Raw genomic sequence first — 13,319 nt, 5'->3', positions numbered from 1 at the left:
CTTCATGCAGCGCTGGGGCCCGTGGGGCTGGCGGGGCTGGGTGGGCTTTGCCGGGGCTCCCATTAGAGCTTCCTCCTGGGTCTTGGGTGTGGGCTGCTTCACTGCTGACCATCAGCTTGGTTTCATCCAGGTTCCAGGGGCTGACCCCACAACCCTCTGTCCAGGAAACAAGACACAGAGCCCCGGGCAACAAGCTCCTTAGCAGAGAACAGCCCAGGAATTGCGGATTCTTTATGTAGATAGTACATCATGCCAAGAAAGAAAGGAATTTACCCTGGGATAAATCCATTCTTGTCTATACCGAGCTTTTCTCAAAGCGAGGGGTGGATCTAGAAGTCTCCAGAGGGTCTCTGGTGCTGTAAAGTGAACTTGGGAGCTAATTGAGCCCGAAAAGCAAAAGGCACTGGATCCATGTTTCTAAACTGAGATAGAATCCACATGAAACATTGTACAAAGTAGTCACGTGATACTTTGTCAATGTAGATGTTGGTGCTGTTTAGTCGCTAAGTCGTCTCTAACTCTTTGCTGCCCCGTGGACTGTAGCCCTCCAGGCTCCTCTGTCCGTGGGATTCTCCAGGCAAGAATACTGCAGTCGGTTGCCATGCCCTCCTCCAGGGGAATCTTTCTGACCCAGGGATCGAACCTGGCTCCTGCATTGCAGGCGGATTCTTTACCATGTTGAGCACCCAGGGAATCGCTTTTTAAAAATTACTCCCTGGGGACGTCCCTGGTGGTCCAGTCATTAGGGCGGTGGGCTCTCACTGGCAGGACCTGAGATTGGTGCCTGGTCAGGGAATTAACATCCTGCATATCCTGCATGCAGCTAAAAACCGGAAAAAAAAAATTGCCCTCTGGACATAAGAAGGTGTGGAGAAAGGTCCTTTTATTGCTCAGTCACTGAGATGGCTGTTTACTGCCCTTGGGGCATGCTTCTTGGCCTTGGGGACTGGACTTTTCCCTGGCAGCACCAGGAAGTGGGGTTTTGAGCTCAGGCAAGCCCCCTCTCTCGCAGCTGGGGGTCAGCGTGCCCCTGGCATTAGCAGACCTGCTGAACTTGCAAGGTGAGCTCAGCCCGACTCGGTGCAGCCAGCGAATGTCCCGGGGTACGCTTGTCTCTTCCTCTGGCTCGGGGACAATCCGGGTGGGGCTTTTGCCCGGATGTCACAGCCTCTGCTTCAGGGTCCTGTCTTTCTTGAAACTTCCTTTGGGGATGTCTCCGGCATTTCTGGGCCTTACCTTCCTCTTCACGTGGCCTTTCTTTCCTGCAGGGCAAGGAGGGCGCAACAGACTCCGCTTCCCTGGCATTAATTATGGTAAAGGAGGTCTTTCATAAAAGCCAAAGCAGGAGAAGCTCTCCTGCTGAGGAGCTAACCCCCGCGTGGGCGCTGCCTGACCGCCTGGGTTTCTGATCGGCGTCCTCACTGCGCACCGAAGCTGGGGAGGGGTTTGCATGGGACGCGGGTCGCAATCCGTCCAAGAAATGAAGGCTCGCTCACACATGTTACTGCCTGTGCACACGCGTGTGGCATGTGTGTGTCCCTGCACATGCATGTGTGTGCGTGTGGCTGGGAGGGCGCTTGCTTTTATGCATGTGGACATACGTTCACATGTGCCTTCATGCTGTGTGTCTGTGCATGTGTGAGTATGAATTTCAGACACACGTGCCTGTGTGTGTGCTGTGGGTGTGCGGGTCAGGGCGGATGTGTGCATGTGGAAATATGTGCAGCTCTTGTGTCTTCATGTGTACATGTGCGGGCGTGTACTGCGCACACACATGTGGAGATATGCACGTGTGTGTCCACGGTCATGTCCACACAGGCACAGTGCCTGTGATGCTAGTGTGCACGCCTGCCTGTGTGCACACACGGCTGTGCCGATGTGTGTGTGTGGACGTGTGCTTGTGTTGTACATGTGTGCATATGTGTATACGCAGATGTGCATGTATGCATATGGGTGTGTCCGTGTGTTGTATGTGCGTGTCTGTATGTATGTGGGTTGTTGCATGTGTGGTGGTGTGTTTTGTGTGTGTGCATGTATGTGTGGGGGGTTGCATGTATGTTCATGTGTGTGGGCTGTGTGTATGTGTATGGATGTGTGTTGTGGGGTGTTGTGTGTGTTGAGTGTATGTACATGTGTGTATATGGGTGTGGTGTGTGCATGTGTGTATAAGTGTGTGTTGTATGTGGGATATGTGTGCATGTGTGTATATGGGTGTGTGTTGTGTGTGGTGTTGCATGTATGTACATTCGTGCATATGGGTGTGTCAATGCGTTGTGTGTGTGTATGGGATGTATGTGTATTGCATGTATGAACACACATGTATATGGGTGTGTGTTGTGTGTGTGGGATGTTGTGTGTGTGTGCATGTGTGTATATGGGTGTATGTGTGGGGATGTTTGTGCACACGTGTATATGGGTGTGTGTTGTGTGTGGGGGATATTGTGTGTGGGGGGGGTGTTTGTGCGCATATGTGTATATGGGTGTGTATTGTGTGTGTGTGATATGTGTGCGCACATGTGTGTATATGGGTGTGTGTGTGTGTGCACGTGTGTGTATATGGGGGTGGGTGTGCGGGTGTGTGTGCATGTGTGTATATCTGTGTGTGCGCGTGTGTGTATATGGGGGTGGGTGTGTGTGCGTGTGTGTATATGGGTGTGTGTGTGCGCGTGTGTGTATATGGGTGTGTGTGTGTGCGCGTGTGTGTATATGGGTGTGTGTGTGTGCGCGTGTGTGTATATGGGTGTGTGTGTGTGCGTGTGTGTGTATATGGGTGTGTGTGTGTGTGCATGTGTGTATATGGGGGTGTGTGTGTGTGTGCGCGTGTGTGTATATGGGGGTGGGTGTGTGGGTGTGTGTGCATGTGTGTATATCGGTGTGTGTGCGCGTGTGTGTATATGGGTGTGTGTGTGTGCGTGTGTGTATATGGGTGTGTGTGTGCGTGTGTGTGTATATGGGTGTGTGTGTGTGTGTGCACGTGTGTGTATATGGGGGTGGGTGTGTGGGTGCGCGTGTGTGTATATAGGGGTGGGTGTGTGCGTGTGTGTGCATGTGTGTATATGGGTGTGTGTGCGCGTGTGTGTATATGGGTGTGTGTGTGTGCGTGTGTGTATATGAGTGTGTGTGCGCGTATGTGTATATGGGTGTGTGTGTGTGCATGTGTGTATATGGGTGTGTGTGTGTGCATGTGTGTATATGGGTGTGTGTGTGTGCATGTGTGTATATGGGTGTGTGTGCGCGTGTGTGTATATGGGTGTGTGTGTGCATGTGTGTATATGGGTGTGTGTGCATATGTGTATATGGGTGTGGGTGTGGGTGTGTATGTGCGCGTGTGTGTATATGGGTGTGTGTGCATGCTTCTTGTGTACGCCTTTGTGTGTATCCCTACACCCTGAGGTGACAGCCTCACCCCCGTCCCCTCCCCTGCTTGGACGTGTAATGCCCGCCTCCCAGCAGTAGGCAGCCCGTGACCAGCTCTTCCGAATACCATGTGACTGTGCGCTTGTCCCCTTCCAGGTGGAGCCGGCCACTCCACAGCAGGCAACCAGCAAGGTACGGCCCAGGGGCGGGGCTCCCGGCCTTCTGAGGGGCGGGCTCCCCATGTGGCTGCAGAGGGGCCCGGGCAGGCGAGGTATTGTTTCCACGGAGGGCTTTCAGGGACCACCTTCTCTCTGTGTGTGGGCGTGCAGAAGCTCCTTCCAGGCGGGGTCTGTCCCACGGGGGTCAGAGAAGGAGACGTGGGGACTGACTCGGAGCTGCAAGATGCCTGATGCTCTGGGGACTGACTCGGAGCTGCAAGATGCCTGATGCTCTGGGGACCGACTCAGAGCTGAAAGATGCCTGGAGCTGTGGGGACCGACTCGGAGCTGCAAGATGCCTGATGCTCTGGGGACCGACTCAGAGCTGAAAGATGCCTGGAGCTGTGGGGACCAACTTGGAGCTGGAAGATGTCTGGGGCTCTGGCGACCGACTTGGAGCTGACAGATGCCTGATGCTCTGGGGACCAACTCGGAGCTGAAAGACGCCTGAGGCTCTGCGAGGGCGGCTGCTGTGCTTGGAGCTCCTGCTGCCCACCGCCGGTGCCCATTTCGTTGACCACAGCTGACCTCAAGCCTCAAAGGAGAGCAGCAGAGCAAACACGGCCTTCACTCCCTGAGAAGCCCCCAGCGGGGCCCCGCCCGCCCCATCACGGGTCCGCGGGGCAGGCCTGGGGTCCGGCCAGCGAGGGTATGCCGTGTGTCGCTGGGACGGCGGAGGCCAGCCTCTTGGGGATCTGGAGGCTGACATGAGTGCAGGGCGATGCTGGAGCCGCACGGCCGACCCCAAGGCTTTGGGGGAGAAAGAAGGGACAGAGCTGTCTTTCTAACCCATCAGGCCCAGGACCCGGGCGGGGCCATGGTATTGCCGTTTGCAGGACGTATTGCCGTTTCCCCGGGGGCCTGGGTGTTTACGGGACGTTTGTGAAGGCCACGGATGCTTTCCTTCTCGTGGACTGGAGGTAGGGGAGGAGAGGTGCTCCCCAGACAAGATTCAGGTCTGACACACAGATTCATGGAGTCCGTGGCAAGACAGGGGGCTTCCCTGATAGCTCAGTTGGTAAAGAATCCGCCTGCAATACAGGAGACCAGAGTTCGATTCCTGAGTTGGGAAGATTCCCTGGAGAATGGAAGGGCTACCCACTCCGGTATTCTCAGTCTTCCCTGGTGGCTTAGCTGGTAAAGAATCTGTCTGCAATGCAGGAGACCCTGGTTTGATTCCATTGTTGGGAAGATCCGTTGGAGAAGGGAAAGGCTACCCACTCCAGTATTCTGGCCTGGAGAATCCCATGGACAGAGGAAGCCTGGTGGGGCTACAGTCCGTGGAGTCACAGAGAGTTGGACACAAATGAAGCGGCTAAGACTTTTTCACTTTCGCCAGGACAGAGGACTCACCCAAGATTGGGGTGGGCTGGAAGACAGAATGACTGCTCCTGGATGGGACATCTCCAAGGTACAGTCTACGGATGTGTGGGCGTCGGGCAGGACAGGAGACAGAGGTGTTGTGCTAGCTTTGACTGAACGGAGCCCCAGGAACTGTATTATCTGTGGGGCCAGAGTATGGAATGGAACGGATGTGGGGGCTACAGGGGTAACTGACCGGGTGACCCCTGGGCTGCTCTGAACTTTCTACACGCATTTCCCTGGACTGTAAGGAGACCCAACCAGTCCATCCTAAAGGAAATCAGTCCTGAATATTCATTGGAAAGACTGATGTTGAAGCTGAAACTCCAATACTTTGGCCACTTGATGCGAAGAGCTGACTCACTGGAAAAGACCCTGATGCTGGGAAAGATGGAAGGCAGGAGGAGAACGGGACGACACAGGATGAGATGGTTGGGTGGCATCACCCACTCAATGGACATGAGTCTGAGCAAACTCTGGGAGATGGTGATGGACAGGGAGGCCTTGCATGCTGCGGTCCATGGTCACACAGAGTCGGATATGACTGAGCGACTGAAGAACATGAGTCAAGCTTTTCTGTCCCCAAAGATACAAATTCATCCAAACACACCCATTAAATTAAATATATATATATTTTCTGTACAAAACCGTTGGATGCCCCAGACTGATCAGATGTGGTTAGTAAGTGCCCCTTACATAAAGCAGGATGCCTCCCTTGGGCTTCTTCGATGAATTCCATCTTTTTCCCGTGAATAGGAGGGCGCGGAGGGCCAGGGGCGGAGGTGAGTGGGGAGTTGCTGGGAATACACGCTGGCGCTGTTTTTCCTGAGACCGTCTTGTTCCCTTGCATTCCCACAGGCAACATGATAGCGAAAATTGTATCTCCCATCGTCTCCATGGTGGTGGTGACGCTGATCGGGCTGGCGGTCAGGTACTATAACCAGAGGAGAAACTCTCTCAGGACAAACGGCAAGTCCTCCCCCCGCCCCCGCCCCCGCCCCCGCCCCCAATTGTGTCTGCCTTAACTGGTAAAGCCCGATTTTAAAAAGATATATAGATACGTGAATGAATGAAAAAGAGGCAGACTCACAGATACAGACAACAAGTTAGTCGTTCCCAGTGGGGAGATGGTAGAGGGCAGCGGTTAGACGGAGGGGAGGGGATTAAAAAGAACCAGCTAAACGGGAACCCACTCCAGTCTCCTTGCCTGGAAAACCTCATGGACAGAGGAGCCTGCTGGGCTGCAGTCCACGGGGTCGCAAAGAGTCAGACGTTACTGAACGACCCCGCACACACACACGACCTCCAGGGAAACGAGTTTATGCAGGGGGTGGTGGGGGGCGAGGTAGGGCTTCTGCTTCAACTTTGGGTCCAAGCTCCTGGGTTTGCAGAATTACAAGCGCAGGGAGCTGCCCTTGGGAGCAGAGATCCTGGCTGCTGATCCAGGAAATTCCTAGAGACGTCGCTAAAGAGGTGGCTGGGGCAGAGACGCTTTCTTGCAGAAGAAGCAACAGCTCAGACGTTAATCTAGATTCTCTCAAGCTTTGGTCCTGAGACCACTCATGTCGGGATCTATCTGGGTTTTGCCAGAGTGAGGTTTCCACTGCCCCTGAGGGAAGCTATGAAACAGAAGTCTATACCAATCGTGTTTTTGTTCTGGATTTGGGAAACTTCAACATCTCAGTAGCTGCCCTCTGCCTCCCTCTGCTGGTGGTTGGGTGGTTTTGACTTACACCCTGGCCAGGAAGCGCCTTGGTCTATACAACACCCCAGCCTGAAAGTTTGGGAGGGGGGAAGCAAGAGTTTCTGAAAAAAATAAAACCACTTACATTCTGGACCACATGCCTCATCACAGATGTTGTTGTTGAGTCACTCAGTTGTGTCTGACTCTTTGCGACCCCGTGGGCTGCAGCATGCCAGGCTTCCCTGTCCATCACCAACTCCCAGAGTTTACTGAGACTCATGTCCATTGAGTCAGTGATGCCATCCAACCATCTCATCCTCTGCCGCCTGTACAGTGAAAAAAATTAACAGTGCTTGAAGATCAGTCCACTGAAGTGTGTGTATGGTTTGTTGTTTTTTTTTTTTTTATAAGTATGACGTCTTGCTTTCAATGTTTCCTTGCAGAACCACGGACCATCTGAGGTCTTCAAAATCCACCCACCACTCTGAGAAAACCTCTCTTCAGATGACAACCCTGTCGATTCTGTGGAACGTTCCTTTTCATTCTTGGCTTCACTCGCTGCCCTGGAGGGTCTTCTCTTCTGTTTGCAATAGACGTGCTGCCCCACAAAGAAGGGGGTTCCTAATTCCTCAGATACACCCATGGGAACGAGGTGGACAGCTGGATCTTGGATTGTAAAGAGATTGCTTGATCTGTGGGTTCCATCAGCCATGCGGGCTGAGAGGTTCCGACTCTGGTCTGAGCTCTAGAGTATGTCCTGCTGAGACCACGGGCCACTGACATGGTCAGAGAACACAGGAGCCAGGAGAATAGCTGGGGGTCTCGGGTGGGGCTGCCGTGGAGGACTTCCAAAGGATGGATGCTGCTTGGGTTTCTAGCAAGCTGGGGAGACAAGCTTAGCTCATGCTACAGCTTCCTTGCAAAAGTGAAAGTGTTAGTCACTCAGTGGCAACTGACTCTTTGCGACCCCCTGGAGTGTAGCCCACCAGGCTGCTCTGTCCATGGGGATTCTCCGGGTGAGAATCCTGGAGTAGGTTACCATGCCCTCCTCCAGGGGATCTTTCCTGACCCAGGGATCCAGCCTGGGTCTCCCGCTTTGCAGGCATATGCTTTACCATTTGAGCCATCAGGGGAAACTCAGCACCTTTAGTTAACGTCAGGAATCCGGACCAGTTCACCACCGCCTGTGAATCAGGAATGAATGTGTTTCTACCCTAGGGGCAGCATTTAACTTTATCTCAGCTCACCAAAGTATTATCACCTGCAGAGGATGAGGCTGGATTTCTGGAAATTTAAGTGCAAGGCCCATGATGTGGAAACCTTCTTGGGGAGAGATCTTGGGGTGTTTTTTTTTGTGGTTTTTTTTTGCCATGAAATTGTATGGTTTCTACTTTTTTTTTTTTTCAGAACGTGGGATAGAGATTTTGAAATGTCGAGACCTTTTTGTATTATTTTTGGCCTTGGATCCTCTGTGGGTACCAGTTCTTAACACAATGTCAGCGCTTTGCTTGGTGTATACTTTTCTTTGTCCTGGACTAACTGTCTACCCTCAGCATCTAAAAAGTAGACCAGCTGCTTGCTTGGGTTTCAGTCATTCTTTAGGGGAGAGGAGAGAATGGGTAGTTTGGGCAGACTAGTGTAGTCTGATGGACTGAGATCAACGCTGATAGAACGTTTAGGGTTTGAGTATCGGAACCAGAGAGGAAGATGGTCATTAGAGTCTGGAACGCAGAAAGATGATGCACGGAAATCCTAGATATTCATGTGTGGGTGCTCCCCCTTAGATACCTGCACCCCGGTGTTCACTGCAGCACTATCTCCAGTAGCCAAGGCATGGGACGCCTAAGAGCCCATCGATGGAGGAATGGCTTAAGACGATGTGGTACATGTGTACAGATGGAATATTACTCGGCCGTGAACAAGAATGAACCCATGGTATTTGCAGCAACATGGGTGGGCCTGGAGAGTATTGCCGCAAGTGAAGTAAGTCTGCAGAACACAAAATACCCTATGATATCGCTGACGTGTGGAATCTAAGAAAACGGATACAAATGAACTTATTTACAAAACAGGGATAGACTCATGGACATACAAAACGAACTCCTGGTCACCAAAGGGGAGAGCGTGGAGGCATAAATTAGGAGTTTGGGATGAAGAGATACGCGATACCATATGTAGAATAGATAAACAGCAAGGTCTTACTTGATAGCACAGGGAACTCTACTCAAAATGTGGTAATAAATGATACTGGAAAAGAATATATGTATATCTCCATGAATAACTGAAATTGCCTTATGTGTCAGTCGGTCAGTCATATCGGGCTCTTTGTGACCTCAGGGACCGGAGCCCACCACACTCCTCTGTCCATGGGATTCCCCAGGCAAGAATACTGGAGTGGGTTGCCACGCCCTCCTCCGGGGGATCTTCCTGATCAGTGATGGAACCTGGGTCTCCTGCATTGGCATTTGATTGTTTACCAACTGAGCCACCAGGGAAGACGACACCGGAAACGAACACAGCATTGTAAACCAGCTACAGTGAAACAGAAGAGAGAAGAGAACACCGTTTCTCCAAGGATAAACCACTGTATGCAAGGGCTGCTGACCCGCCTCCAGCTCCTAATGCAGGGGAAAGCAAGTCTCTCTCTCTCTCATACACACACACACACACAGGTATCAAAATTCATGCACTGATGTCCTGACCCTTGGCATCTCAGAGTGGAACCTTATGTGTCAAAAGATCGGGGACAGTTGTGATCAGTTAAGACGATGAGTCAGAACAGGAGGATGGCTTCTGAGGCAATATGAGCTGTGTCTGTATAAGAGGGGAAATTCAGAGACACACAGAGAGACACCAGGAAAGGAACCTGAGTGGCTTGGAGTGGCCCAGCCACAAGGCAAAGAGCTATCGCAAGCCGGGACAGAGCCCCGTATAACCTTCAGAGGGCAGGCCCGCCTGCCCACCGCTTGGACTTGGACTTCCAGACTCTGAAACTGGGAGAAGATACATATTTCTTATTTCATCTGCCCAGTTTGTGGGATTCTGTTAAAGGCATCCTTAAAAAGTCATACAGAGATGAATATATTTGGGGTACATAGTGGTGAGGGATTTTTTTTTCTAATTTAAACGCGAGAATGAGGAATGCATCTAGCTTGTCTGTACAGGTGGTACGGGAAGCCAGGCATGATTAAACTCTGGACTCAGGCCCAAAGCGTGAGATCACAGTCTGGCTTCTCCAGGTCAAGCTGTGTGACGCTAGGCAAGTTGGGCAACCTCTCTGGGTGTCCGTCATCTCATCTGAAAAACGAGTGTTTTGGAAATCTTGAACGTGGATCACAAGAAGTTTCAAGGAAACTGACTTCTGGCATCTGTCTTCCAAAACAGTGGTGAGGCTGTGGTTGTTCAGCCGCTAAGTTGTGTGCAGCTCTTTGCAGCCCCATGGGTTGTAGCCCTCCAGGGGCCCCAGTCCATTGAAATTTCCAGGCAAGAACACTGGAGTGGGCTGCCATCTCCTTCTCCAGGGGATCTTCCCAACCCAGGGATTTGAACTGCAGTCTCCTGCATGGGCAGGCGGATTCTTTACCCCTGGAGCCACCAAGGAACTGTATCCTATATTTTGAAAGATTTTAAATAGTCTCACCTCAGAAAGAAAGAATTATGTCACACGGTGGAGGCGTCAGACAAGGCTACCGTGATCATCCCACTGAAAAGTAGCCGCCACGGTCATCCCACTGAAGCATAGCTGCGATGGTCATCCCACTGAAGCATAGCTGCGATGGTCATCCCACTGAAATGTATCATCATCCCACTGAAATGTATCCTCGTCCCCCTGAAATGTATCATCGTCCCAATGTACACCTTAACCTTCTACAATGCTACGTGTACATTATGTCTCAGTAAAGCTGGGGGGAAGAATTCTTTGTGAATTTTTCTGTGAGTATTTTTGCTTGGATTCTGTAGGCGTGTGGCATGCCACGAGCACAGTTGATCCATACAGTGGCTCTGGCGAGACTTTCCTCTTTCTTTCCACGGAAAATTAACTAGACATTGAATATTCTGTGACAGCACATTGTATACACACGTATATATCTGGGACAGAGCAGCTGTCTTAGTGACCATATGTTTCTGCTGACGTGATAGAATCTCACTTCCAAATTGTGTTTTCTTCTGACTGCCGCGGGTCTTGTTCATTTTGAGGACTGTTTCAGAGGATATGTGCGTGCATCTGTTCTTTTATCTTCCTTCGGGTAATTTAGTGTAGATTTGGTGGCTGTTTCTTGCGTAGGTTTGGAGGACTCCTTTATCTGTGCTCAGAAGTCAATTTCCTTTAAATTTCTTGTGATCCACGTTCAAGATTTCCAGCATCTTTGGTATTTCACATTGAAGGAGCCACCATGTGTAGCAGAATTATCTTTACTTTCAGCAAATGTTTCTTAACATTTTGTTGTTTAATTCTCTGTTTCTTTGTACCCTCTAGCTTCTTTTATCCCCCCCTCCAAAAAAAACATTAGCTTCATTATTTTTTAAAAAAAACTTTTGTATTAGAGTATAGCTAATTAACAAACAATGTTGTGATAGTTTCAGGCGGACAGCAAAGAGACTCAACTATATACATATACATGTATCCATTCTCCCCAAACTCCCCTTCCATCCAGGCTGCCACATGAAATTGAGCAGAGTTCCCTGTGCTGTCCAGCAGGTCCTTGCTGGTTCTCCATGTTAAATACAGCAGTGTGTCCATGTCCACCCCAAACTCCCTGACTATCCCTTTCCCCATCCTTACCACGCCTCAACCATAAGTTCACTCTCTAAGTCTCTGAGTCTGTTTCTGTTTTCTAAGTAAGTTCATTTGTATCATATCTTTTCAGATTCCACGTGTAAGGGATGTCATATGCTATTTCTCCTTCTCTGTCTGACTCACGTCACTCAGCATGACACACTCTAGGCCCATCCATTTCACTGCAAACAGCATTAACCGTCTGGCTTCTTATAAAAACTCCTTTGAAAGTGAAAGTATTAGCCATTCAGTCGTGTTCGACTCTTTGAGACCCCATGGACTGTAGCCCGCCAGGTTCCTCTGTCCATGAGATTCTCCAGGCAAGAATACTGGAGTGGGTTGCTGTTTCCTCCTCCAGGGGATCATCCCGACCCAGGGATCGAAACCTGTGTCTCCTGAGTCTCCTACATTGCAGGCAAATTCTTTACCGCGGAGCCACCTGGGAAGACCCATACATCTGGAAACAGTCACCACCTGCCATGTGGTTTTAGAATAAGCGTTAATCTTGGTGGGGTAATTCAGTGCCTTTTCTGCTTTATTTCTTTGAAATTAAAAAATATATATTTTTTCAACTTTTGGCTGCTGTGAGTCTTTGTTGCAGTGCTCAGCCTTTCTCTAGCTGTGGCACTCGGGCCGTCTGGTTGTTCCACGGCATGTAGCGTCTTAGTTCCCTGACCAGGGATCGAACCTGCGTCCTCTCCATTAGAGATCGCTAAGCACTGGGCAACCCTTTTGCTTTTCTTGGAGTCACAATGTGCTCAAACGCAAGTTCTGTCTGAGCCACAAGAAGCCCACTCTCACTGGTGAAAAGTCTCCCGAGATTTCCTAGCACAGAAGATGCAGCAAAAAGTGAAAAAAGGATCAAGGTGTCCAAGAGCCAGTCCCCTCCCGTGAGTGCTTATTTGCAGGTCAGACTCCAGAGGGAATGGTAGAATTAGCTTGTCTGATTTCATATCGCGTACTATTCTGGGCCTGGGTGTTGACAGGCTTCAGTGGGTGTGGGTTGGCGTCCACCCAAGCCCCGCCTTCCTAACGGAGGCTTGTCCCCAGGAGTTCCAAATATAAACGCAGCGCGTTCCCCGGAATCCAGCAGAGCTGTGAGCACATCTGCGCTTTGCAGCCGTCTCTCCTTTATCCTGGCCACCTCCCTCCCCGCCCTTCTAGAACAGGTGTGCGGCAAAGATAGCTGCCTGTCCACAAATAGCTGGGGCTCCATAAATGGTCCATGGTTGGACAGATGCCCCAAACTCCCCTCAGCCGAAAATAAAAGCAGTGCTTGGATGTGATGCTTTTGAACCGTGGTGTTGGAGAAGACTCTTGAGAGTCCCTTGGACTGCAAGGAGATCCAACCAGTCCATCCTAAAGGAGATCAGTCCTGGATGTTCATTGGAAGAACTGATGTTGAAGCTGAAGTTCCAATCCTTTGGCCACCTGATGGGAAGAGCTGACTCATTGGATAAGACCCTGATGCTGGGAAAGATTGAAGGCGGGAGGAGAAGGGGACGACAGAGGATGAGATGGTTGGATGGCATCACCGACTCGATGGACATGAGTTTGAGCAAACTCCGGGAGTTGGAGATGGACAGGGAGGCCTGGCAGGCCGCAGTCTGTAGGGTCTCAAAGAGACGTACACGACTGAGTGACTGAACAAGTTGGACTGACAAGCAGAGAACATTTTGCCACTGGAGTGGAGGGCTGGGGGCACCAGCTGGCTCTCTCACCTTTGGCTATAAACCAGAGGGGCATTAATTAGAGATGAGACCATTGCAATCATAGCCAAGGGCACTTTCTTGCCCACCTCCTCTGCTCAGACTTTTGTTCTCTCTCTCTGTCTCCCATATCCACTTCCAACACCGTATAAAGTGTGACTTTCAATTGTTTATTGCCTGGCTTCTCCCCACCTCCCCGACTAGAATATACA

At 50.8% G+C, this 13,319-nt stretch overlaps 1 protein-coding gene across 5 annotated transcripts in view; it reads left to right on the top strand.

Moving 5' to 3' along the window:
• The window catches only part of XG (Xg glycoprotein), a 32,660-nt gene extending 20,690 nt beyond the window's left edge, over positions 1 to 11,970 (top strand). For 4 of the 5 annotated variants that reach the window (XM_024988872.2, XM_024988869.2, XM_024988870.2 and 1 more), the window contains 4 exons: positions 1,269 to 1,313; positions 3,514 to 3,549; positions 5,796 to 5,906; positions 7,065 to 11,970. In XM_024988872.2, the coding sequence (XP_024844640.1) occupies positions 1,269 to 1,313; positions 3,514 to 3,549; positions 5,796 to 5,906; positions 7,065 to 7,081 (209 nt within the window). In that variant the 3' untranslated portion in view covers positions 7,082 to 11,970. The remainder of the gene's footprint in view (positions 1 to 1,268; positions 1,314 to 3,513; positions 3,550 to 5,795; positions 5,907 to 7,064) is intronic. The other variant, XM_010822242.4, reaches the window with a different exon arrangement.
• The last annotated feature ends 1,349 nt before the right edge of the window (positions 11,971 to 13,319 follow it).

Source organism: Bos taurus, chromosome X (genome assembly GCF_002263795.3).
Source record: "Bos taurus isolate L1 Dominette 01449 registration number 42190680 breed Hereford chromosome X, ARS-UCD2.0, whole genome shotgun sequence".
Taxonomy (NCBI): Eukaryota; Metazoa; Chordata; class Mammalia; order Artiodactyla; family Bovidae; genus Bos; species Bos taurus.
Note: the sequence above shows the minus strand (reverse complement) of the source record. Positions and strands in the feature narration are given on the sequence as shown.